This window comes from Patagioenas fasciata, chromosome 5, assembly GCF_037038585.1.
Source record: "Patagioenas fasciata isolate bPatFas1 chromosome 5, bPatFas1.hap1, whole genome shotgun sequence".
Taxonomy (NCBI): Eukaryota; Metazoa; Chordata; class Aves; order Columbiformes; family Columbidae; genus Patagioenas; species Patagioenas fasciata.
The window spans coordinates 29,043,650-29,069,062 of NC_092524.1; the positions used below are offsets into that span (position 1 = coordinate 29,043,650).

Genomic DNA, 25,413 nt, shown 5'->3' on the forward strand with positions numbered 1-25,413 from the left:
ATTATCCTTGATAGACAGGGAAACGTGGTGCAATGAAAGGCAGCGGGCAGGGCAAACAAAGCACTGTTTGACTCTCTGAACTGTACTGCCATGCTGCATTGAACTGAGCTCACACTATCCCCAAAAGACATGAAATACAGTTCAATACAATTAAAAATAGGTGCAACTGCTCAAACCAGTCACCAGTCAGTGGGATGGCAAAGTTTATCCAGTAATCAAAATTAACTGGAGTAAATGCCACTCCACCATTTCTTCCATCTTTCTTGGAAGCTTCTGGCCCTGCCCATACTGGGTTGAAGCCACCAGAGTTGGCACATCTCTGCTCTTACACAGCTTGTCACCCCCATGCCATTAGGGCCTTTTTTTCTGCTTCTTGCAAGAAAGGCAATCTAAGCAACGAGAAAGGTGCCCTGGGAGACAGAGGAAATCTGCTTTGGGAGATAACCAGAGAAGGAGGAAAGATCTGTATTATCTTTACAATCAGCTTCATTTGTCTCATTGAAACTCTTTCTCTTTACTGCTCAGAGAGCAAAATGGGAGATAATTCACATTTTGTCCCCTAGCAGGTCCCTAGAGACCCATAAAGAAAAGCCGCTTTGGAAGATGAAGATAGCTGTACTCCATTCAAGTCCAAATGCTGAGGCATGTAGCTAATACCAAACATTACTGGTGGCTTTCATTCCTTAGGCCTTTGTAAAGGGCAATTACAGAGCAACTAAGTCTGGACCAGCTGATCTGTGACTCAAGGATGTGAAGGATTTTCACCCAAAATCTTCAGATAGCCAGAGCTGGGACTCTCTTCAGTGGCCAGGCTGGGCAAGAGCTGGGTTTTGCAACCAGGAGACTGAATGAGGTCCCACACCAGGACTGTTTTCAAAGCAATTCAGCCTGGAATGCAGATTTCTGACCTGCTGCCAATATCCCTGTGGAAAATCTGTGCCCTAAGCAGCAGATAGGAAATTAAACTTCAGCTCCAATGCTGAGGGTATCATTTTCACCTCTGTGGTGAAGCTGCAGAAACCAGAGTCTCTGGAGAATGAGGAGATCCTTCCTAGCCTGCAAAGCACCTCTCAGACCACTCGTCACTACTGGGGCAGCTTGGATTAACATCATCTCAGGGGAGAAAGAATGTGCAATGTTGGTGAACAAGCAGTCAAAGCCCTGTGCTTCTGAAGATGAGGACTGGTCACAGATAATGCACTCACTTCAACCATGGAGTAAAAATCAAGGCTGAAGGAGAAAGGCAGCCTGTGCAAACTCTTTTCCAACACCTGGCTCTCCAGGTAGCCCCTCTCCAAGCCAGACTTCTCTATGACAAGGCCCAGGAGCTGAGTACTTTCTAGCTGGTGAAAAGTAGAAATGATTGTGTGCTCAAGTAAAGTCAGAAGCATCTGGGAAGGAAAGATTGCATGTGCCTTTCAAGACAGGAAACCTATTATACCCTGGAATCCTGCCCTCAAAGCTCCTGTGTCTGAGATTGAGCAGGCATCTGCACCCCAACATTGGAGGGATATCTGCAGAAACTGGTGGGTTTGGGAATCCATTCTCTGGACATCTCTGGAGCAGCACAAGGAGACAGTAGGTGGCTTCATGGGTTTAGGGCCTGGAGGAACTAGTCTGGTAATCAAATATGGTTCCTTACATAGCTGAGTGCAGGAGCTATATCCACGCCTCCTGCTTCAAACTCATCATCTGCAACTGAGCTTCACAGAAATAAACATCCCATCTGAGTTTAAAGGCTTTAGATAAATCCACCCCTTTCTAAAACAAAACTGTTGTAGAAGCTAACTACAGTCACCAAACCTCTGAGTCATTGCAAAGAGGGACTGTATCTTAAGCCTCCAAAGTGTTTTCTCAGGCATTTTGCTCTTAGATGACCAAGTCCTTACTACCAGATGCCTTCCTAAGAACAAAACCAAGTCACCTTTTAATCTGTGGAATGTGGTATGGCATAGCCACTGTACCAGGTTATTCTGCAGACAGCAGAAACAACACTGGTCTCTTTGCAGGCAGGGAGAACTTTAGGGCTTTTTAATGATGGCAGGTTGCGGTCACATAACACCGCATTAGCAGCAGATTCAAAGATTTAATCATCTTTCTGTGTAATTAATTGCTAGATTTTAGCATAATCAAATCACAGGTGGAAGTGAGTGATTCCTCTGGCAAAAGAAGTTACAGCCCTGCCACAGTGGCCAGAACTACACAGTGATAATGAAGGCTGTGCGAGCCCTAGAAAATCAAGATAAAATCTATAGTGGTTTGGCTTCTGGGCATCCTTTCAGACCTGGCCTTGTCATGTGGGTATATAATCCAAGACCAGAAGCAACAATAACCTCTTAATATCTATCATGGTTTTAGGTGCAACAAAAGAGAAAAAAGCATCAGTGACATCTTCCCCTTCTGTTCCGTAATCCTGATGCTGAATGACTTTTCCCAAGTATAAGAGTTCTCTGTATATATGAAGTCCTTCTCAAGTGCCTGGTGTGTGTCTCAGCGCAGACGAACCAAGCCCCATTTCCTGCCTGGATGCTCACAGCACCACACCTTCTCATGCCACCCTCTACCCTCATGCCTCTGCTGCCTGGTTCTCCCCTGTTTGCTCCTCCATCACCTTTCTCCCATCTCTTCTCTCCGAAAGGGTGCACACATCTGGCTTGCTTTTATTGTGCGATAAATCTCACCCCGCATCTTGGGTTCATTTTCTGAAAGTTTTGAATGGTGTCTTGGAAATGCTGTTGGACAATAGGAGCTCTTTGAACCCAGGCCAGCTGGATGGGACTCCATGCATTGCGGCTGACATGCAGGCTTTGGCGGTCTTTCTAAACTCTTTTCCTCTCTTCTTTTTTTCTGTACAGCATTTGAATTGTCCTCAAACTTTATTTTTGGAGTGAGCAGTCCATTTCTGAATCTTTTCATCATTATATTATTATTAATTATGGTCATGACCATTTCTTTTTCTGCTGGCACTCCTGGGTGGATCTCTCCTCTCTCACTTAATGTCTTGGGTAAGACTACCTTGGCTGCAACCCACTTTAGCAGTGACTCAGAATCCCTGGCCTGCTCCCAGGAGAGATGCAAGAGTTTTGCCAGTTGCTTTATAAAGAGGCCATCGTTTTTCTCAGCTACTCTCTTGCTCAGCAGAGCTGGGTGGGTGGAAAAGCTCAGTTCTGTGGCTCCAGTGAGTCCATCCCTGGTGGACAGACTGTCCCTGGAGTATTATGAAAGCAGAGGCCTGCTCCCTTAAGGTGCAACCAGGACAACTTCTGACCCATGCAGCAGTATTCTTCACCAAACAAAATTTTGCTCCCTGAGGGTTACTGCACTCAGCTTTCCTGTTCCCAAGCCCCTGGAGGAAACAAAGCTAAGCAAGGCATGTGAGCAGGATGAGGCATCGCGAGGGAGGGAGTACTGTGTGCTCATGTCCAACTGCTGCCTAATAGCTCATCACACTGCTACCCACATTTCTTGAGTCAGAGCAGGGAATGGCATACTCTGAAGTAGGCCCCTCATGTCGCTGTATTTGAGATTTGCTTACAGCAGTGGTATGCTATAGAGAAGTCCCATCTTCATCCTCTGGGCATCTCAGACCTTTCCAGCCATGTGGGACCACGGGAGTTGATCTGTTTCTGAAGGCAGGAGTGGACATATGGCTCTGCTGTTTACCCCTCCACAAATTTAATTTATGTAGTGAATAAGACAACTTTGCTCCTGTGTGGCTCCTGTAACTTAAAGACATTCAAACAGTGTGTTTTTATGGAAACAGATGTGCAAACCCTCTTCATTTCATATGCTGTGAAGGACTCAAGAAAAATAAGAGATGGCTGGTCTTGGTGAGGCCTGGCTGTTTCCTATAGACTGAGGAGGGAACACGAGTCTGAATCCTTCCCATCAGACTTGAAAGTGGCATCAAGTGATGGAAGGGAGGAGATCACAGGCCTTTCCCTAGCAAGAGTGGGTGCTTGGCAGTGTCAGACCAGGTCCTCCTCAGCTCCCCTTCCCATATGCTGGGAAGCCCACCTGCTTCACAGGGCAGTCAAGAGCCCTGGTGCTCCCCGGTGCTGGCATTATTGCTTTTACTCACATCAAGCAAAGGGAGGAATAGGTCTTGGGCCAAATAAAATTCTCCTTCCTCCTGTTCTACTGCAAGACCTGTCAGGGCAGTGAAGCCCATGAGCAGCCAAAAATGGGGGGGGTCTCACCAGCCCTCTCTGTGTTGATGTTGAAGGCTGAGCTGACTCCTGAGCTCAGCTGCAGCGGCCCAGGCACCAGGCAGAGGTGTCACCCTCTCTCCAGCCACAGCATGGTGCAAACCACAGCTGGCTCCCTGTGCAGGGCTGTTGTTCCCTGGCCGGCAGGCTGGCTGCGGCTGGCCTCCGCTCTGGGCTGACGGGGTGGCATTGCTTCTTCAGCTTGAGGAATGCAAACCGCCCGAGCTGCTCTTGAGGATTGGCCAGGAAAAGTCCACAAATAGCAACAGGAAATCAAAATGCCCACTCCAGACATGCACCAGATACAAGGCCAACCAGTGCAAGGAGAAAAATCAAACGCTGGACGATGGAGATTACATCATGGTGTGGATAAACCTGTGAGCCCATCCAGCTGGGGCCATGCCAACAGGTCCAGATGGCTCAGGAATGCTAACTGCATAGCTACCTCCTACCTCTCTCTTGTCTTTGCTTTTTCTTGCCTCCTCCTTCCCCTATTCTCCATCCCTCCTGGCCTCCTTCCATCTTTCTTTCCCAGAATAAATAAATAAATCCTCTGGCAACTCTACATAATCCAATTCCATCAAATATCAGAAAGGCATCTGAGACCAGTGAACGGGGCCCTGGTCTGGGCATGGGTCTCTGGCACTTACATGTAGATACTGAGGCTGCTGGGTGACCTCACCACACTGCAGAGCTGCTGGGGTTGACATAGTAATGTGTGCCATCATCTCACCTGGGACCTCAGCCCCTGGATACAAAGGTGGAGGTTGCCAGGACAGCTCCCCTGGAGCCTGAAGCATGCAGGAAAATTAAGAAATGAGCATTGCTCCTGCTCTGCTACAGCTCTCCCCAGCTGCTTACAGCTGCCACTGACTGCTCGTTGTGTCTGCAGTTATTGGAGGAGGGACAAAACAGTTTTGCTCTTAAGCTAGCAGTCTCTCGCTACCACCGTGGTACTAATTAGCGACAAAGAAAGGAGTGAAGTACCCTCTGTTCTGTTCCCACCATTGACCAGAGCTCAGCTTTCTCCTAGTGTGATAAAAACGGGGCTTGAAGACATGTAAGAAAAGAACAAAAGGTGTGTGTTTTGCTGGGTCGGAAAAAGGGCTGCAGGCCATTTGCTCATTATTTAATGCTAATCCAGCTGCTGGTCTGCTGCCAACTGTATTTGACAAACCCTGAGGAGCACGGAGAGGCATCGGAGAATGGAAAAGCAACTTTTGCATCGCACTTCCCAGTAGATTATGGCAATCCTAACTTTACAACAAGGCAGACAGATTTAGTGTGGTGAAAAGGCACCTCAAAAGAGAAAGGGAAAGCACGAAACCATGTGCTGAGCAGCAGGAGGGACTGATATGGATCTTGAGTGCCCTGCTAGGGGACTGATAAAGCCATGGACGGCACTGTGGTACTTCCTGCTCGTTACCTCCTTCTCAGATAAAAAACAGATGAGACATACTTTGGGAGCCTGGGAACTCGGCACAGCACTGACCATCCAACAATTTTGGACAGAAATGTAACAAGGTGCCCTCAGCAAGTTGCACAGAACCCAGGGAGAAGTTACATTTTGCAGCTGACCTGGGATCTGGTTGTACAGTGGAGGATGAGGTATAAGTAAAGCCCATTCACTGGATTTATAAAGCACAAATTGTTTGTTTTCAGAAAGGCCCAAAGAGGTCAGGCCAGCAACACCATGGGCCAAGTACTTCAGTTTAAATTCTGGTGCTGATTAACACATTCAGACTGACACAGAAAGAGTACTCTGGATTAGCTTGAAGTATCTGAGGTCAGAATCAGATACATGCAGTCCCCTAGAGTAATGAACAGAAGGGTAAAGGATAGCTGGGACATCAGCAGAGGGTGGACCTGCCAAACTGAAAACTTTGCAAATACCATCTATAGCTGCAAAGTATTTCCAAAAGACTGGGGAAGCAAAGTAATAGCTCCTGTGGACCTTTCCTGGCAGGTATCTGCTAGCAACCCCCCCGCCCCAGTCTAACTTTTCATTGATCCGCTTCATCCATTGATTGCACTTCCCCATGCCAGTAAGAATAAGGATGTGCACTATTTCTATAGACAGCAAAAGCTGCATTGTTGCAAGTGACACCCCGAAGATCACACACTAAGTAACTGGCAGAGCTGGGACTAAAATACAGTTCTCCCATTCCCGACAACCTCACTGCACCACTGTGCATAAGGAGAGAAAAAACACAACGAAAACAAACCCAACATCATTCATCTGGCAATTCAATATTTGTGGCTCAACAGCACCTCATCAACTCTCAGAATCTGCCACATTTGCTTGGAAAGAAGAGCCAGATTTCCAGCACGCCCTGGGCAAAGAGCTCTCAGATTGAAAGACTGAAAAGGCTTTGAAAGAAACCTTCCATCAACGGTCTTTACAGATGTCAGAGCTGGTTTCCTCCTCCCCAAGCTGCCTGTCTTGCAGTCTCTCCTCTGGAGTAGCAGCAAGCTCAGCCAAAAGCACCTGCCCAGCTCCTTCCTTCAAACTGTCATGAATTTATACGGGACTCATTTAACATCAAGCTGCTCTGACATGGAACAGTTAACGATCGAGGCTGTGGACCTCAGTCCACTTTTTTGTCCTGGTCTCACTCTGCCTCAGCTACCCCTTCTGAAGGGAAAAGTTCTCCTCCCAGGAGAGGGAAGACTGCAAATACTGCAGAGCCAGGAGCAAGTTTACACCTCAGCCAGGAGGGACATGTTATTCTTGAGCTGCAGTGCACCCACCTGGACATGCCATGGCACTGGGAGAAGGCAGTGTCCCCGGGACACTATGGTCAGGAGTTCTTTGGGCATCTGTCTAAGGAAGTTAACCTGCAGGAGGGATGCTGACAATCCAATATGAGTGTCCAAAACCAATGTTGTACCCAGTTCCCTCCTGTGTAACATGCTTGGTGTCAGGCCCAAGCTGTATTTCTTCTCCATCCTCAGTTGCCAGGTTCCTCCCAAAGGAGCCCTGACATTCTGTTGCAGGGGAACTCCTGACACAGATTGCTGAGCTGAACACATTACGTTGCATCTATTCTAGGAAAAATGTTAACTGCATTTTGAGCAGGCTTTGCTATTTGGGTCAGCCAGACTGACCTGAACGAACATTTTTCCTAATCAAGACAAAGTCACAGTGTAAAGAAGCCAAAAGCAACTTTGCTGAGGTAGTCAAGGGTGAGTTTTCTCTGCAGCAGGCTGGACAGCAATCATAATGAATGACCTTGCGTAAGGCATCACCTTTAAGCCCTAAAGATGGTACTAATTACCCCAGCACTCATTTAAATTATAATACATACTAGTTTCAGGAAGGACAGCCATGCACATTGCTTCCATCCTGTGTGAGGGATTTCTGCAATCTTAGAAACTCAGAAGAAAAAATAGGAAGAGAAAGAAAGGAGTGAAAGAGTGTGTATCTGTAGTTCCAACCTTCATGTTTGTTCTGGCACATCAACATGTCAAGATCAGTGTCAAGCATCTATCACTCAGACACTGACCAGACCAGAGCAGCTTCACATGATTTCAAAGGCAGACAGCCCCGGAGAGATTTGAGAAAATAGAAGTAAAAGGGGAGATGCAAAGAAAGAGAACAGAAGGTGGGTAAAGAAGTCAGAAAGGGATGGGTGAGAAGGGGAAGGTTGGGGTGTTCAGGTCAGCTCAAGAGACTCCAGGAAAGGAAAACCTTAAATGATGTGACCCTACAGAAAAGCAGAAGCAAAAAAAAAAATGGTTTCTTGAGCAGCTGGGAATAAGTTGGACAGATGTAAACACTGCATGGCAGACATGTGGGAAGCAACTGGGTTGAAAGACACAGCTTGCCTTTCGGCACGCTACCTGCAGTCCCCTGCCACTGTGGCCATGCCCTCAGCTCCTCACACCCTTTCAGCTATTTCTGCTCTGAGGTACAATGCAAAACATGGAGGCACCAACCCAAGAAAACACCTAACAAGTCATAGCACAAGTTGAGCTCCAAAGACAGGAAAGAGTGAGTAAAGGTTAGTATTGCCAGGCTGAAAACACAATCAATTATTTCAGCCAGAGGATACCAAACGACATTAAAGTTGCATGCTCAGATGTCACCGTCTGCAGCAGAACAGCCATGGTGCTAGCATGGGGGTCAGTTGAAAAACACAGCCTTCGTCCCACCCTTGCTCTCACTTCTCATCTCCCATGTGAAGGCAGGAAGTCCCAGCAGTTCAGATGTGTAAAGGAGGATAAATACAGTCCCCAGCAGAAAGCTGGTATCAGTGGGATGTAGTAATCCTGATAACTGAGATTGGCCTGGGAGCGACGGCTAACACACCTGGCTCTTCTAAAAGACATCTCTCCTGAAGAAGAACAATGTTGGCCACAAGGTTGCCTGTGAAACATTGGTGACAGCACCTGACCTTGCAGCACAGACCTGGCATTTCCCTGGGAAATCTCTCAGCCAAATCAGGCCAGGAGACAGCTCCTGGCCATTTCTTAGCTGAACTGTAATGGTCCATTTCATCCCTGGTGCCCTACATGTTCCCCTATAACTCTGCAGCAAAAAGAGTCACCAGCTGGCTTTTGTGTCCCATTTGGTTTCCTTCAGTGGACTCTTCACAACAGGACAATGAGGGACAGGATTCATCCCTTCCCTAAAATGCAGTGGTACAAGTCAGTCTTGAGATCAGATCTTCATATTAAGCACCATGCCATCTGTGGCTATAAGAGGAGCTACCATTTGGTTGTCACAGAAACAACTCCAGAGAGCAAAGAGCTTTTGTTTGCTTCCTTTAACACTGAGAGTTTTTAAAGTAGTAAATAAGTAATATACTAAATGCTAATTGAATACCACCATCTGAAAACCTACAGGGAAGTGCTGAGAAAAAAAAAAAGGAGCAAGCCCTGGAGTAGACCTTTCTCAGAGGAAACACATGAGTACATTGCAGAGGTGTCAGCCTGGCCACATTTTGAATAGTGAGGCTGCACCTGTGGCTACAAAATCCCTGCTTCTAAAATTTCCCTTTAAGGGGTTGCTTCAGAAAACGCTCTTCTTTCCAAATTCCCCTCCCTACCAGAGACAGCTCCATCCCAGCCTTCAGTGAGATCAGAGCAGCACCAGATGAGACCAGCACACTGCTGGATGAGGCCACACAGTGGCTGTGGAGACCAGATGCTGGATGAAACCAGTGCAGCATCAGATGGTCTCCTGGTCAGCAGAACGCACTTCGCATCAATGAACCCAACACTTGAAGCCACCAGACACCATGCTTAGGCACTCGTACTGGTACTAAGAGGAGGTCCAATGGAACAGACTCAGAGGCTCTCTACAGCCTGGTCTGTAGAGATGAGACCCCTAGGTTTTCTCTTCTCTGAATATGTTGGTGGCATTGAATGACTGACTTACGTCAGAGTGGATGGCAGTCACCTGGCAGACATGGCCTGAGCTGTACATGACTCCAGCATCTCCCAGCTGGTGCTGCTGACACCCTCCCTCAGTGGGAGTGGACTGTATGCACAGATGTGCTTCCACCCCCTGCCAAACCCTCCCTTTGTTTACCCTGCAAGCACTTCATGAAAGTCCTTCCTGCTGCTCCCCAATAAGATGATGGCTGTGTTTCCAGTGTTTAACTCAGTTTTGGACACATGCCTTCCTGCACTCCTCCTCTGAGTTACAACCTCTCCCCTAGTTCTGGCCTACCAGCGCAGTTAAAGGGTTCTCTCACTTTGGCTGAGGTGAGTGTTTAGGCCAGTGGATCCCCAGCACACGCAGGCAGTTGTCCAGCAGATGAACATTTTCATTTAGGAAGAGTATCCCAAACATTTCTCACTTTCTTGGCAGCTAGGAGGGACACACGAATGGTCCCCACTCTCTGTGGAGAAAGTATTGACCTAGAGTCTTCCAAAAGAAGATCAAGTCTCTCCTCTTCTTCGTTACCAAAATGGAAATATGTGTCCTGGTGATGACCCTGAGGTGATGATGCTGTAGGCTCAAGGACCCATAAACTGCTGTGTTCAGCTCTGGTTTCATCCTGCTACTAGCACTTCTGCAGGTATAAGTCCCACTATGAGGCGATAAGGAGCAGCATGGACACGAAATGAAGGAACCACGAGATGGATCCAAAGAGACTAATGAAATGGGAAAAACTAGGAATTATTATTTTAGGATTCATTTCAATCAGGCCAGGTTTGATGGCCCCACCAGGTCTCTCTGTATCTGCACTCCAGATCCCACAGGAATCTCTGCTTGGCAAGTACCAAGCAAAATTTAAATTCAAAAGTTTTGCCTTGCCCAGTACTTGGCTGACTAACCAAGGATGTGTAACTGACCAAATTTAACCAGGCATAGGAAGAGAGGGCCAAAATGCTTTCTGTGTGTGTCTCCACAAGGGACTACCATCAGGCCCAGAGACCCAGCCTCCCATTACAGCAGAGCAACTGGAAAGGGTGAGAAGTGGATGACCGAATCTGCCTGAGCTCTTCTTTACTGTGTGGAGAGATGGTGGGAGAGAGCTTACACATCGTGAAGCTCACTCAGACCAAAGGTCAGTCCAAGACCTAAGCACCAATTAAGTGCTATTTATGTCCTTGTAGTAGGCATAAGAGGAATAGAAGTGTGTACAGGCTTCTCGCGAGAGCAACTCTCTTCCATGGTGAACAGCCTCTCCTTTGTCTCCAGGGGATGCTCCCCTTACAAGCTGCACCAGCACCACTCTCAGTCTACTCACTATGTACAGTCCTGCTACTTCTCTCCTTTCTGCAGGTGGGAACAACATTAAAGGAAAGAGTACATGGTAGGCACACAACTTCGTCTGCACTCAAGGAGCAACCCACAGGTTCAAGCAGTTCTTCTCCCATTCTGCTGGCTGCTAGCAGGCTCCAGAAGATGTCGCTTGTCACATTGCCCAGATATACAGGATCACACAGCAAAAGAGTGCGTTACCATGCATTCCCCGAAGAAGCTGTATTAACACCACTGAGACAGCCTGAATTGCCATTTTGCAACTTCTAACAGTGGAGACCTTGACTAGCTTGTAGAATGGTTTTTGTTCACCTTGATATTTCCCTTTTAGAAGGAGGTAAAGAATATGCTTGGAAAAACAGAGAGTCAAAATAGAGTTGTGTTTACATGAACACTCAAAGTCATCTTTGAAAGTATTTTTCATACTATAAAATACAAAATATAGTGAAGAAGCAAACCGACTGGGGTATTAGGTTAAAAAGAAACACATGCCTCCTGTTTGGCTGGTTCATTCTGGCTTCATTCTGACACTGGAGTGGCACAAACCCAGTGAAGCACAGTGGTGAATTTGACTCAAAAGATAAGGCTTTTGAAGAATTTCACAGCACTGATAAGAGCTGAAAGTACAAGCTCTCTGAGTGCGGTGTAATAGACTGTAAGTGAATTGACGGGTGCTCACAGAATGATCAGAAATGCTGGGCTGGGCAGGAGACAAACAGGTGAAATTGATAAGCAAGCACTGCATGAAGCTTCATTTATGGTAGGTCCCTCTGGCAGAAAAAGATGAGCAAAATTGCCTAAGTTCAAAAGCAGTAGGTTGCCTCCTGAGCAAAGGAGACTGATAGTGTTGTTAGTAGTCATTGTACATATATAAGCCTAGTTAGCAGAAGCTAAGTGAATAAAATAAAGATTTTGTGTCCCTTGGAGATTTCTCTTCCAAGTACCAAGCAGACACCGCTCTCCTTAAGATTTAAATTAAAAACAACAACAAACAAACAAATAAACTAAACAAAATCAAAACCACATACTATCATATAATCACAGACTCATGCAGGTTGTGTGGGATCTCAGGATGTCTCTAATCTGACCCCTGCTCAGAGCAGGGCCAACACTAAATGAAGACCAGGTTCACAGAATCACAGAATGTTAGGGACTGGAAGGGACCTTGAAAAATCATCTAGTCCAATCCCCCTGCCGGAGCAGGAACACCTAGATGAGGCTACACAGGAAGGTGTCCAGGCGGGTTTTGAATGTCTCCAGAGGAGACTCCACAACCTCCCTGGGCAGCCTGTTCCAGTGTTCTGTCACCCTCACCGTGAAGAAGTTTCTTCTCATATTTAAGTGGAACCTCCTGTGTTCCAGTTTGCACCCATTGCCCCTTGTCTTATCATTGGTTGTCACTGAGAAGAGCCTGGCTCCATCCTCGTGACACTTACCAAAGGAAGGAGTTTTCACAGTGTCCCTGGGCAGCCTCATCCATTCTCAGTTGTCCTCAGAGTGAGAAATTGTTTCCTTATATTCAGTCTAAACCTTCCCTGTTCCAACTTATGATTATCCGTCCTCCTGCCATGCACTTAAGGAAAGAGCCTGGCCCCATCTTCTCAGTAGCTTCCTCACCAGTGCACGCAGGCTGCTGCTAGGACCCCTGGAGCTGCCTCTCCTCCAGCTGAGTAAGCCCAGCTCTGTCAGCCTCTCTTCACAAGAGAAGATCTCCAGCCCCAGGTATCTTGGTGATCATGCCCACCATGCAGTGAGATTTATCAATGTCCTTCTGGTACCAGGCTGTCCAAAACTGGACACTCTATTTCAGACACAGTTTTATGATTGTCAAGAAAAGAGGGATAATCATATCCCTCTGTCTAGCTACTGCTGCTCTCCTGTTCCTACCTGCTTGCCGTCTCTGCTACCGGAGCACACCATTGCCCCATGATCCTGGTGGGCCAGTCCACCCATTGCAGGGGCAAGAGTTGCTATTTGTCTTTGCTAAATTTCATGAGTTTTCTGCTGACCCATTCCTCCAACCTGACTAGGTCCTTCTGAATGGCAGCCCCCACACTTATTCAAATTATTTTTTTTCCTGTTTCCAGCACACAGACCTTTTTGAGGATGCATCTACAGATGTGCCTTCATTACTTCTTTGTCACAACTTCAGATGAGCAATACAGAGAACGATTTTTTTAAAGACCAAGATGACTCATAAGGAGTGCCAAAGGTTCAGGAATGGAGAGTAGAGACACGTAATTCTTGCCTCAAAGGAGCACAGGCTCTGCAGTAAGGTTCATCCATCTTTTCTTTCTGCTTCCTTTCTGAAGAAATCATCATCAGAAAAAGTTTCATACTGGCATTTTATAGCCAAAATTCCTGGCCTGCTCTAAGAAAAATGCTTGCTGAACAATATCTGGAAAAGTTTGCCCATCTTTGAAGCAAAGGCACTGGCAAATTAGCGAGCTATTGTGCACGGTGATGCTTTGCACAGTTCTATGTAAAAAGAACTTCTCAACACATCTCAAGATCCCAGGAGATTTGCTGGATTTAGTGAGAAAATGTAAGTGTATTCCTTCCCCCATGTTGTCATGCAGAGTGAGAACAAAGGGGGTGATGTATTATGTTCTGGCTCTTATATGACCAACAGATTTGGTAGGCAAAAAGTGGCTACAGAATCTCTTATATTTATCATCTGCAGGAAGAGAAGATATCAGCTTGACTCTCATACACCAGCAGAAGTTTGTGGTGCTCACAGTTGGGAAAAAAATTCACAAAAGCATTTCTTTTTCTATCTTAAAGCTGAGCACAATGATGCCTGAGTCACTGCAACCTAGTTAACATGAAGGGAAGGGGAGGCTGCTTTGAGAAGCAGCTTTCCAAGCAGAAAGGCAAATTGAAATGAGGTAGGATGGAGCCAGCCTGCACATGGACACTGCACACTTTAAACACACTGTCCTGGCAAGTGGCACCAGATGGCACTCTTACACAAAAGCTGCTTTTTCACAGAGTCTACTTGCAGGCAGGAGTTGTATTTAAGCTATAAAGAGGTACCACATATATTGGTTAGAGATTCCCTGACTTGTGACTGCAGCCCATATCACACCTGGGTAAAAGAGCTGGTGCCAATACATACTATTTTCACTTTGGTAAGGGAGTAAACACTCCTGGCATAAAGCATTTAGTATCAGCACGGCTTCATCCACAGTGGACGTATATAGAATTAGGGAAAGCACAAAACTCCTAGCAAGAGGTCTCTCAGATGTGAGCAGGCAAGGCCTTGCAGTGCGAGTGCTCAGTCTCGGGCTGGCGTGCCATTGCAAAGTCTGTCTGAGCACAGTGGGATTCTGCTGCCTCCTATAGAGCCAGACCAGAGTCAGTCCTCAAGGCACGACAGTGTCTTGGAAATTAGGAGCTGGTGATATTCATGAGAGATGGGGCTGCCTGCGTAATCTCTTTCCCAGACCCAGTGTGTCTCCACACACTAAGTGTGATGCACATAACGTTTATGCAAATTCTGCATCTCTACTGTCTCCTCCACAAGGGAGGCAGCATAAAAGGCTTTAGATATCTTCTGTGTAACACAGCAGAAGTGGATTAATCAGATGTTTAATGGCTACAGCCCTCCTCTCCCTGTCCCCTGCTTCTGTGTCATGATGCTGGCACCTCTGCTGCTCCGGTTGCAAGGGAGACCCTCACAGTGCTACACCAGGAATGTGGGAGGTGCCAGTAGGGTGACAGGGGAGTAACAAACTGTGGCTAAAATCTCTCTGTCTGGGGCAGGCACGCTGACCCGTGGCTGCAGCCACTCAGAGGCTGGTGGAGCCTTGAGTGCAGGCAGTGCCTTGCTGTCCAGAATTGGATGATGCCCTCACCTCAAACCACCTCTGAGGTGGGGCCCTTCCCCCTCTGGGCTCAGGGTTGGGTCCTCCCTGGCAGGGAGGCTGCAGGTTTCACAGCACAAACTCCCACAGAAAGCTCAGGCAGGACAGCAAAGAGCCTGTGCGCACTGCTCAGGAGAGCTGCTGGACTCGGGACTCGCATGACTCCTCGGAGAGGCTGGGCAGTTTCCCTAGAGGTGAACAATGCCCCTTTGGTTTCTTGGGACTGGCAACACATTTTCCTCCCAAGTGACTTTTCCCCCTCACCCTTCTTTCCAAAATAAATCAGCCCAGCCTTAATGCCAAGCAGGAGATGTTTCATCTCCCAAATGCCACTCTGAGGAAAAGTTACAAGCAAACGAGCAGAGGCGCTGAGCCCAAAGGTCTCCCTCCTGAGGGCACCTGGTCGTGCCCTCGGTGCTGCCTGACCTGAGCCACAGCAGGTTGTGCGCTCCCCGCCTGGGACAGCACACTTATCCCCCAGCCATGGGTCTCAAGAAAGCGCATTGTAAGAAAAAACTGTGATTCTTCAGCAGGGTCTCCTCGGGGTGCACCAGGGCCGGTCCCGGGGAACGCTGCCCGTGTGTGGCAAGGGGCACCCGGCTACCCGCACCCGCAGGGCACTCAGTGCTCAGGCGCGGGACCCCGGCACACGCAGCCCCAGGGCAGTTGGGGCGAAGTGGGGGCCGCGGCGAGCCCGCCGGCGCGCCCCGTCCCCGCTAACCAGGCTGCGGCCGCCCGTCCGGGGCCGCCCCGCCGGGGAGCGGGGAGCTGCCGGCGGTCCCTTACCACATTGCTGAGGAAGTCCGCGTCGCTAAAGTCGCCGAGGTCGAGGAAGCCGGTGCCGGCGGCGGGGAAGAGCCGCTCGGCGGGGAAGGGCTCCAGGATACTGTCCATGGTGCCCGAGGCGCGGGGGCTCGGCCGCCCCCCGCACTCCGCCGGCCGGGCTCACTGCCGCGGCACGCTCCCGCCCGCCCCCCGGCGGCGGCGGTCCATGGGGCGGCGGGGCCGCGGCGAGGAGCGAGCCGCCGGCCGGGGATGGGAGCGCCGCGCCGGGTGCCCGCTCGGGGCAGCTGTCAGTGCCCCGCTGCCGAGCAGGCGGTGCCGCCGCCGACCGCGACACGCCCCCGCCCGCGCACCGGGAGCCGGCGGGGCGGGACTTCCCTCGCCGACACCCCCTTAAGGCAGCGCGGCTGCCCCGGCGGGCAGCGCATCCGCCTCTCGGACAGCCCCCGGCACCGCGGGGGCCATCTGCGTTCCCCCCAACCTCGGGGAGAGCGAGCTCGGCGGGTGCCCGGGGTTCCCGCGCTCCTCCCGGGGCTGTGGAGGTGGCCGGAGCGTGATGCTGATCCCCAACAGAGCGATTTCAGTTTGATGAACTGAACAGACCTCCCCTTCAGCAGACCCAGCGGTGGCTCTGCCGGCAGAGAGGCGGTGGCAATCTCTGGTGTCCCCTCTGCATCCCTCGGGGAGCAGAGCCAGGAAAGATGGGTTTTCTGAGGGGTCAGTGCCCAAGGGGAGTTGCAAGGTGGCAGGGAGATCTTCTTGCCCCTGCTCTGCCCAACGGGCTTGCAGGTAGGCCTGGCTGCAGCAGTCCATGTGGCTGCTCTGTAATTAGAGAGTTGGGCACCATTAAAGAGCTTCAGGAAGATTATATGGCTTCAGATAAATAGGATTATGGATCCCTGTCCTCTCTGATCCTTACTCCAACCAACACTCAGGAAAACCACTTTTAATAATCCTGTTGTAGACTGATGTTTTATTAATATGTCCCTGCTTTCATGGTTCCACAGGGAATGGACTGGAGTACCAGCCCCTGGCAGTGGCTTTCTTGATCCCAGGCATATGGAGAAAAAAAATAAGACAGCAGTGCATCTTCCCTGGAAGAAGCCTGGTTGAAAGTTAACCAACAGTGAGGGTCATGGTGAGGAAGTAGACATTTGAACTGGCTGGAGCCTGTGTTTGAACCAGATACTGGCTTTCCACTCATGTGGCCATCATAGGCTCTTGCTCCATGCTCCCCACAGGTCTCAGGACTAACAGCACAACTCGAGGTGTTCCTTGGCTACTCATTGCACACGCAGCCACACGCTACCTCCTGCACACAAAAGCCTTTATACTTGCACACACAATGGGCTCTTTCAGTTTAATTTACTTTTACCTTATGTTTCAATCAAGTGTAAAGAGCCTTTGGGTAAAAGGTTCAGAAGACATAAATTCAACCAGGATGGAGTTGTGCTGGGAAAATAATGCTGTTCCTCCTTCCTTAATGGTAAAGAACCCTCTTTGTCAATGTGGGTGCCAGTGGATTTAAAGGTTGGAACACAGAAACCTTTGCCACTGTAAGACGGAGAGGAGAAATATGTCCTGACCCTTCAGCAAGAAGCAAACTACCTCCAAGCAAGGGAAAAGACATCTCTCCTTTAGCATCCCAGTCAGCGGGGTTCTCACGTGTGAGGGGCAGAAGGACTGAGCCCTGTGATAGCAATGGGGTGACAGTCCAGTGTCACAGAGCACAGGCAGAGCCACAACAGGGCCAGCTTCACCTCCCACCACTAACCAAACATGGCTATTGCTTCCCCAGCTGCAAAGACTCACTGGTGAAACCAACAGTTGCTGGTTCAGTGCCTCTCCCAGGTTAACATGAGGAAGGCTCTTTTCAGGACACACACTCTATTTATCCTCAGTGCCAAGACAAGGAAGCTGAGATGGTGTCAGCTCTGGTGGCTGTTTGCACAGCATGGGTGGCGTTGTCATCAGAAAAGGTAAAGCAAAGTAAACCTCACTTGTTTGTCTGCACTCTGAAGGAAAAATGCTTTGGCACATTCAGATGGGGATTGTGAAGTCCATTTGGAAGATTAAAGTCTCTCAGAAAAAATGAAATTGCCTGCTCTGAGACCCTGCTTCTATTTAATACTTTAAGTACTGAGCATAACTGCCTGGATGCAGCTCCCCTCTCTACTGCTGCTGCACCTCTGCAGGCAAGGAAGGATTATAACAAACTTCCCATTTTGGTATTGTGCTGCACAGCTGCTCTGTTGCATCTTGGAGAGCTCTCATTGGGACCCTCACCCCTAGCACTTGTGTAGAGCTTTGAAACAGACATTTTCTCCATGTTAGATACAAATGCATTCATTAAAGGCAACGCACAGGTTACTTCTGAGTTCAGCGAGTGTCACTGCTGACCTCTGGAGCCAAAAAGGAGAGATATCACAGTATCACAGTATATTTGGGATTGGAAGGGACCTCAAAAGATCATCTAGTCCAATCCCCCTGCTGGAGCAGGAATGTGTCCAGGCGGGCTTTGAATGTCTCCAGGGAAGGAGACTCCACAACCTCCCTGGGCAGCCTGTTCCAGTGCTCTGTCACCCTCACTGAGAAGAAGTTTTTTCTCAAATTTAAGTGGAACCTCTTGTGTTCCAGCTTGATCCCATTACTCCTTGTCCTATCATTGTTTGCCACTGAGAAGAGCCTGGCTCCATTCTCATGGCACTCACCCTTTATATATTTATAAACATTAATAAGGTCACCCCTCAGTCTCCTCTTCTCCAAACTAAAGAGACCCAGCTCCCTCAGCCTTTCTTCATAAGGGAGATGCTCCACTCCCTTAATCATCTTTGTTGCCCTACGCTGGACCCTCTCCAGCAGTTCCCTGTCCTTCTTGAACTGAGGGGCCCAGAACTGGACACAATATTCCAGATGGGGTCTCACCAGGGTGGAGTAGAGGGGAAGGAGGACCTCTCTCGATCTACTGACCACCCCCCTTCAAATACACTCGAGGATGCCATTGGCCTTCCTGGCCACAAGGGCACAGTGCTGGCTCATGGTCATCCTGCTATCTACCAGGAGCCCCAGGTCCCTTTCCCCTACACTGCTCTCTAATAGGTCATTCCCCAACCTATACTGGAACTTGGGATTGTTCCTGCCCAGATGCAGGACTCTACACTTGCCCTTGTTAAATTTCATCAGGTTATTCCCCGCCCAACTCTCCAGCCTGTCCAGGTCCCGCTGGATGGCAGCACAGCCTTCTGGCGTGTCAGCCACTCCTCCCAGCTTAGTGTCATCAGCAAACTTGCTGATAGTACACTCAATTCCGTCGTCCAAATCATTAATGAATATATTGAATAATACTGGCCCCAGTACTGACCCCTGAGGCACTCCACTAGATACTGGCCTCCAACTGGACTCCGCACCATTGACCAAGACTCTCTGGCTTCTCTCTTTAAGCCAGTTTGCAACCCACCTCACTACTCTATTGTCTAGACCACACCTCCTCAATTTAGCTGTGAGGATGCTGTGAGAGACTGTTTCAAAGGCTTTACTGAAGTCAAGGTAGACCACATCCACCGCTCTGCCATCATCCATCCACCTTGTTACATTCTCATAAAAGGCTATGAGGTTGGTCAAGCATGACTTACCCTTGGTAAAGCCATGCTGACTGCCCCTAATGACCCTCTTATCCCTGATGTGCCTTGAGATGACACCAAGGATAAGCTGTTCCATTACTTTCCCAGGGACAGAGGTGAGGCTGACCGGTCTATAGTTACCTGGGTCCTCCTTCTTGCCCTTTTTGAAGACTGGAGTGACATTTGCTTTCCTCCAATCCTCGGGCACCTCTCCCATTTCCATTGGCAAAAATGATGGAGAGCAGTCTAGCAATGACCTCAGCCAGCTCCCTCAGCACCCGCGGATGCATCCCATCTGGACCCATGGATTTATGGATGTCCAGACTATTTAATTGCTCCCTAACCCAGTCCTCATCGACTAAAGCAAACTCCTCCATTGACCTGGCTTCATCCGGGGTCTCAGGGGTACAGGGCTCCCCAGGACAACCTCCAGCGGAGTAGACAGAGACAAAGAAGGCATTCAGTAACTCTGCCTTCTCTGTGTCTTCCGACACCAGGGCACCCACCTCATTCATCAGTGGGCCTACATTGCCTCTGGTATTAGTTTTATCTGCTGTGTATTTGAAAAAGTTCTTTTTGCTGTCCTTGACCCCTCTCACCAGCTGTAATTCTAAGGAGGCCTTGGCTATCCTAGCTGCCTTCCTACATCCTCTAACAGCAGCCTTATATTCCTCCCAAGTGGCCAGCCCCTGCTTCCATGATCTGTAAACTCTCCTCTTCTGCTTGAGCATACCCAACAGATCCCTATTCAACCACACAGGCCTCCTGGCTCCCTTCCTCGACTTCCTACGTGTGGGGATGCTCTGATCCTGAGCATGGAAGAAGCAATCTCTGAATGCAATCCAGCTCTCTTGGGCCCCTTTTCCTTCAAGCAGTCTTGCCCATGGGATTTCCCCCAGCAGTTGCTTGAAAAGGCCAAAGTTTGCCCTGCTAAAGTCCAGGGTTGCAATTCTACTTGCTATTCTGTTCCTGCCACACGAGATGCTGAACTCCACCATCTCTTGGTCACTGCAACCCAGGCAGCCCTCAACCTTTACTGCTTCGACCAGACCCTCTTTGTTAGCGAGGATGAGGTCCAGCAGTGCACCTCTCCTAGTCAGCTCCTCCACCATCTGCATGAGGAAGTTATCATCAATGCACTGGAGGAACCTCCTGGACTGTGGCTGGCTGGCTGAATGGTCCTTCCAGCAAACATCAGGGAAGTTAAAATCACCCACAACAACCAGGGCCTGTGACTGTGAGGCCACTCTCAGCTGCGCATAGAAGGCCTCATCAACTTCCTCAGTCTGATCTGGTGGCCTGTAATAGACACCTACAACCGTATCACCCCTTCCAGCCTGTCTCTTGATCTTGACCCATACACTCTCAACTCATTCCTCATCCACTCCTGGGCAGAATTTAGTACATTGCAGTTGCTCTCTCACATAGAGAGCAACTCCACCACCACGCCTGGCTGGCCTGTCTTTCCTGAAAAGGGCGTAGCCATCCATGACCACATTCCAGTCATGTGAACTGTCCCATCACGTTTCTGCAATTGCCACCAGATCATAATCTCCCGACCGAACATAGGATTCTAACTCCTCCTGCTTATTCCCCATGCTGCGTGCATTGGTGTACAGGCATTTCAGGGAGCCAGCAGAGCACACGAATTTCTCCCTAGGTATTTCTGCAGGTGAGCAGCTTTGTGCTCCAAAAGAGACCTGGGGACAGGCAAAGTGTTGATGGAGTGAGGGGAGGTGATTGCAATTCAGAAAGTCTTGGACGTGCTGCTGCAGCTGGTAGGGGATGTCCACAGCCATGTGGGGAAAGGACAGGCAGAGCAGCACTGCTGCAGCAGAGGCCTGGCAACTACAGCGCTTGCAACACTTCAACAGTGTTAACAGCATCACATGGCTGTGAAGAAGGCAGACACCATGCTGGGATATAAATTTAGGAATCCTCCTGCAAAACCTTTACAATATGAAGTTCCTCTTCTGCTCTGCAGAGGACCAGTGCAGAATACAGCATTCACTAAAATACCGTTCCTGAGGTGCCAACCCTAGAGCAAGATGGGGACTATCAGGGCTGGATCCTGACAAGGGCAGTGGAGAAAAAATGAACTCTAAAAAAGGACTGAGGCAATTGGGCTGTTTGGGTCTAAAGAGGTGACTGTCCTGCCAAAAAGCTGCAGGAAATAGGAAGGCACGAATTGTTCTCCATTGCCACACTGGAGGGGACAAGCAGTAACAGACGAGTACCTGGGAAGTGGCAACGTCACTCTTACCAGAGCATCTTTCAAACCAAGTTCTGCAGCCATCTCTTCGGACATAGATACGGCAGATCAGGAAGCAGCCTTGGGGCAGTGGCTGGATCACATGATCACTCAAATTCCTTTTCAGTCCTGTTTTCTCTGATTTTACATTTAGATTTGTTTGCAATCTGATCGCAGCAGGAGACCGAAACAGCAACCAAGTACGTTTAAACTGAACGAGCCTCAAACTGACAGCAGATAAGCCTTCCCAGCCTCACTTGATACTGTAAATGCACATGTATGAGGAAGCTCATTTTATCAGTGCTGAGAAGTGAATCATCATACCATTTCTCATAAGAGAGGGATCCTGTGCTCTGTCCCGCCTGGTCTTGCTGCCACTGCCTGGCTTTATGCTCATGGAGGGAGAACTGCAAGTCTCTCATTGTGCCACTTGCATCCGCTTTGCCTCCACCCTGCGCCATTGTGAGCAAGGCGCACAAGACAAGGGAAGCAGCACCTGGGCTTGAACACGTACACAGCAATTCAGGCCATTTTGCAGCCTGCAAAGCTGAAGCTGTTGTTCCCCCCGCCCAGACAATCCAGGAGGTTTCACAAACTCACTGAGGATGAGTGTTTCTTGAGGAATGTGGGGCGAATTGCCTATGTCGGTGATTTTTGGTTTGGTGCAAGCAGGCTCCGTCATTACAGGAGGGATTGTCTGCCTGGGGTTTGCCCTTATTTGCAGCCTGGAGAGCTGGTATGGGGATGATTCGTGCTGTTATAGCTGCTTGCTTTGGGGGTCAGACTGGCTCTTTAGGACTGAGACCACAGCAGAGCTTTTACTTCGAGTCTCACAAAAGATAACATTTGTCCTGTTTATTTTTCCAGCTTTGGTGTTCATATGGATAGAATAGCTGGTTTGCTGCCACAAACCAACTTCCTAGCCACTAAGGCTTTCTGGAGCTCTGCAGGCTCCATACTTAGGCCCTTCAGTAGCTCTTTATAGCAGTCCTGCCTTTACTTCTTTTAGGCTTTTCTCTGGATTAGATTATCTCTTGGTATACTACTCAGGGGTGGTTTTGCTCACTGTGTTGTGCAACACTGGCAGAGGGAGCAAGTGCTGCATTGTAGTACCCCTCTGCTCCTCAAGTCCCACTGAGAATGAGGTGAGGATGGAAATGGGACTTTCAACGTAGTTCAAAGAACAAATAGTTACATATCCAACAACCAGGCTGTCATTTCTCCATTTAGTTTTTGTAGGAACAATTCAAAGCCCGTGAAGAAGTCAAGATAGCAGGGGAGGAATCCAGCAGAACATCCTCTAGCAAAAGGTCACGGTCGAGGAAGGACTTGCAGACGGTGGAGCCTTTCTCTGCCCTCCGTTCCACAGCCCCGCCCCATCCAGGAAATCCGGCTCCCTTTTGATTCTCTTCCAGCGGCGGGTTTCAACTCTCTCACACACATTTCTCGCTGCAGCCAGCTTCAGCTGCTATTTCCTCCTTCCACCTGGGTGCTGTGTCCCTGCCAGGTACCCAGCACACCTGCTCCCAGCACCAGCGAGCAGCAGCAGGACAGGGAGGGGAGCCAGCGAGGAAATCACACCTATCGGCTCCCTGCTAAAACCAGAGAAAGCAGGGAACACCTGTGAAATCTTCAAAAATCTGCTGCCACAGCTCAAACAGGGAACGAAGTGTGTTCTGCACGTTGCTTTGCATGCAACTACCCAGAAATGGTGTTGCATCAAATTATAATAAATGTCTGCCTGCAGGCAGACAGATTTCATCAGTAACCAAAGAGTCCAAGTAAGTGTGAGCCACGCTGGAGCACTCGAGCGAGGTGCAGACACACATGTGTGTGCTAAGGGAATGTACACCAAGATTTGTCCTTTCTTCCTCCTCTTGCTTGGGAAGTAGAGGGGAAAGTGAAGAGCATATTAATTGCATGTTTGCATATGGCAAGGATCCATGAATGCTGTGGTTTCAGTGAGCACCCTAATGCTATGTGGGGAATGAAAAGGAAGCCACAGAGCTCAGCTCTGCAATTATTATTCTTTCTGGGGTAAATTTAGGGCCCTCAGATCTAAATCGGCCTTGCAAACGAGTGACAAGCAAGGAAGCAGGGAATGCAAGACTTAGGGAAAGGAAAGCCTTGAAGATAAGGCATCAGACCCCAGCAATGTCCTTCTGGGGAACCCCTTCAGTGTCCTGGAAATGCAGCTGAGCTGCCTGTGGCAGGATTAGGTACGTTGGAAAGTAAAGCCCCAACGTGGTAAACAGGTACCATAACAACAGATGAGAACTGAAAACTCACCACTTTGAAAGTAACTGATAAAGGGGGGAAAAATCAACTTGTACCTCCTTCACTTCTTCATGGCAGGCTAAGAATGTTTCTTTCCCTTGTCACACACAGTCTGTCCTCCCTGCTCTGTATCTTGGACAGAACAGAGACTCTGTCTTCTTCTTTCTTACTGGCAATCTCCCTGGAGAACCAGACAACTTTGAGGGTGACTAACTGAACGAAAAGTAACTCCAGTACGAACACACCTCCTTCCAGCAGTTTCTTAGCATTTGAAGACACTTTAAATAACTCCCCTTCAGGAAATTCAGGGGAATGGGAAGCTACAGAACAGCAGAGGAGGATGGCTGCCTCAACTTCCAATTTTATTTACTCTAACAGGCTTCTAGCCTGCATGGTTGCCAAGCCAGTTTGCAAAAGGGACCCAGGCAGCCTTCATGGGGCTGCAGACAACCTGAAGAGTCACTCTGATGGGGCTGTATTGCCTCATTTCTCTTAACCATTTCCTACATCTCAAACCTTTTCCCAGGAAGGATGAGGGGTAGAGCTGCACAGCCCATTTGATTGAATTTTAGCCCAAGAAGATACCTTGCATCAAGGAGCTGGAAGCAGACAGCTTTGGTGCAGGAGCCGCTGGAACAGGCACCAGCCCTGCTTTGACACACAACACGTACTGTTCAGAGTCAACTCCAAAGCCCCAGTTGCCCGCATGATGACTAGGGAGCAATCCCAGCTGATTTGTGCCTCTTAGCCCCTTGAGCAGGGTGGAGAAGTCAGACACTCACATCTTGGCTACTTCCAACAGGATCTGTCCCAATCGGAGCAGATTTTGTGAGTGCAGGCTGGTCGGGGGAGTGGGCAGGACAGTGTTCCCTGCCCTGCCAAGGGTTAAAAGCAAGGTCCGGATCCACAAGCAGTCCTACTGGGGAGAAAAGCTCAACCCAGCAATTCCGGCATGTCTCACCCCTGTTGAAATGACATTGTTCCAGTGCTGTCTGCCTCACCCCTCAGTGGTAATTACAGACTTTCACTACAAGCGAAGGAGAGACACTGTGGAGGAAACCTTCATTACAGACTTATCTCCTAGAGGAAAAGCAACCCCAGTGTAATGTCTGGGGCATGTTGCCAGGATCAGCCACCAAAGCAAAATGCTTACATTTAGGACAAAAATAAAAGGGGGCATAAATGTTAAGTGATTTGGGGAGATCTGAAGCCTACCAGGTTGGCTGCTGTACAGTGCTGGGTGTGGGGAGCACTTTGGAGGAACTGGAAAACCACCCTGGTTTTAAGTGGTGTGGTTTGCATCTTAGATTTTTCCTTCCTTCCTCCTTCTCCACATGCTTGTGTCCCCTGATGTCTGCGTGTGTCCCTTTGTCACCCCTGGCAAACACCAGCAGGCTGTGAAGGGATGGTTTCCCTCAAAGGGGCAGATAAAGCTGTAGGTGTCCTTGGCTGACCCCTCACCCCTTTGCACACCTCACTCATAATATATGCTGAAGAATGGGCTTCTTGTATCCTAAGCTGGGAGCTCCTTCATCACAAGGGCCCAGAGTTTGGGCTGTGTTAGAATGGATGGAGGAAGGATGCAGAAGGGTTTTTCTTCCCAGGAGGACACTCCTCTGTTAGGGCACACGACCATTTCCCCTTGCTGCGGCCATGTCTCAGGGTTGGCCCTGACCGGCCCACAGATGGC

At 49.1% G+C, this 25,413-nt stretch overlaps 1 protein-coding gene across 2 annotated transcripts in view; it reads right to left on the bottom strand.

Moving 5' to 3' along the window:
* Positions 1-15,844, bottom strand: part of CREB3L1 (cAMP responsive element binding protein 3 like 1) — a 47,051-nt gene extending 31,207 nt beyond the window's left edge. Inside the window, exon 1 of one of the 2 annotated variants that reach the window (XM_065839643.2) lies at positions 15,579-15,844. In XM_065839643.2, the coding sequence (XP_065695715.1) occupies positions 15,579-15,686 (108 nt within the window). In that variant the 5' untranslated portion in view covers positions 15,687-15,844. The remainder of the gene's footprint in view (positions 1-15,578) is intronic. The other variant, XM_065839642.2, reaches the window with a different exon arrangement.
* Between the last annotated feature and the right edge of the window lie 9,569 nt (positions 15,845-25,413).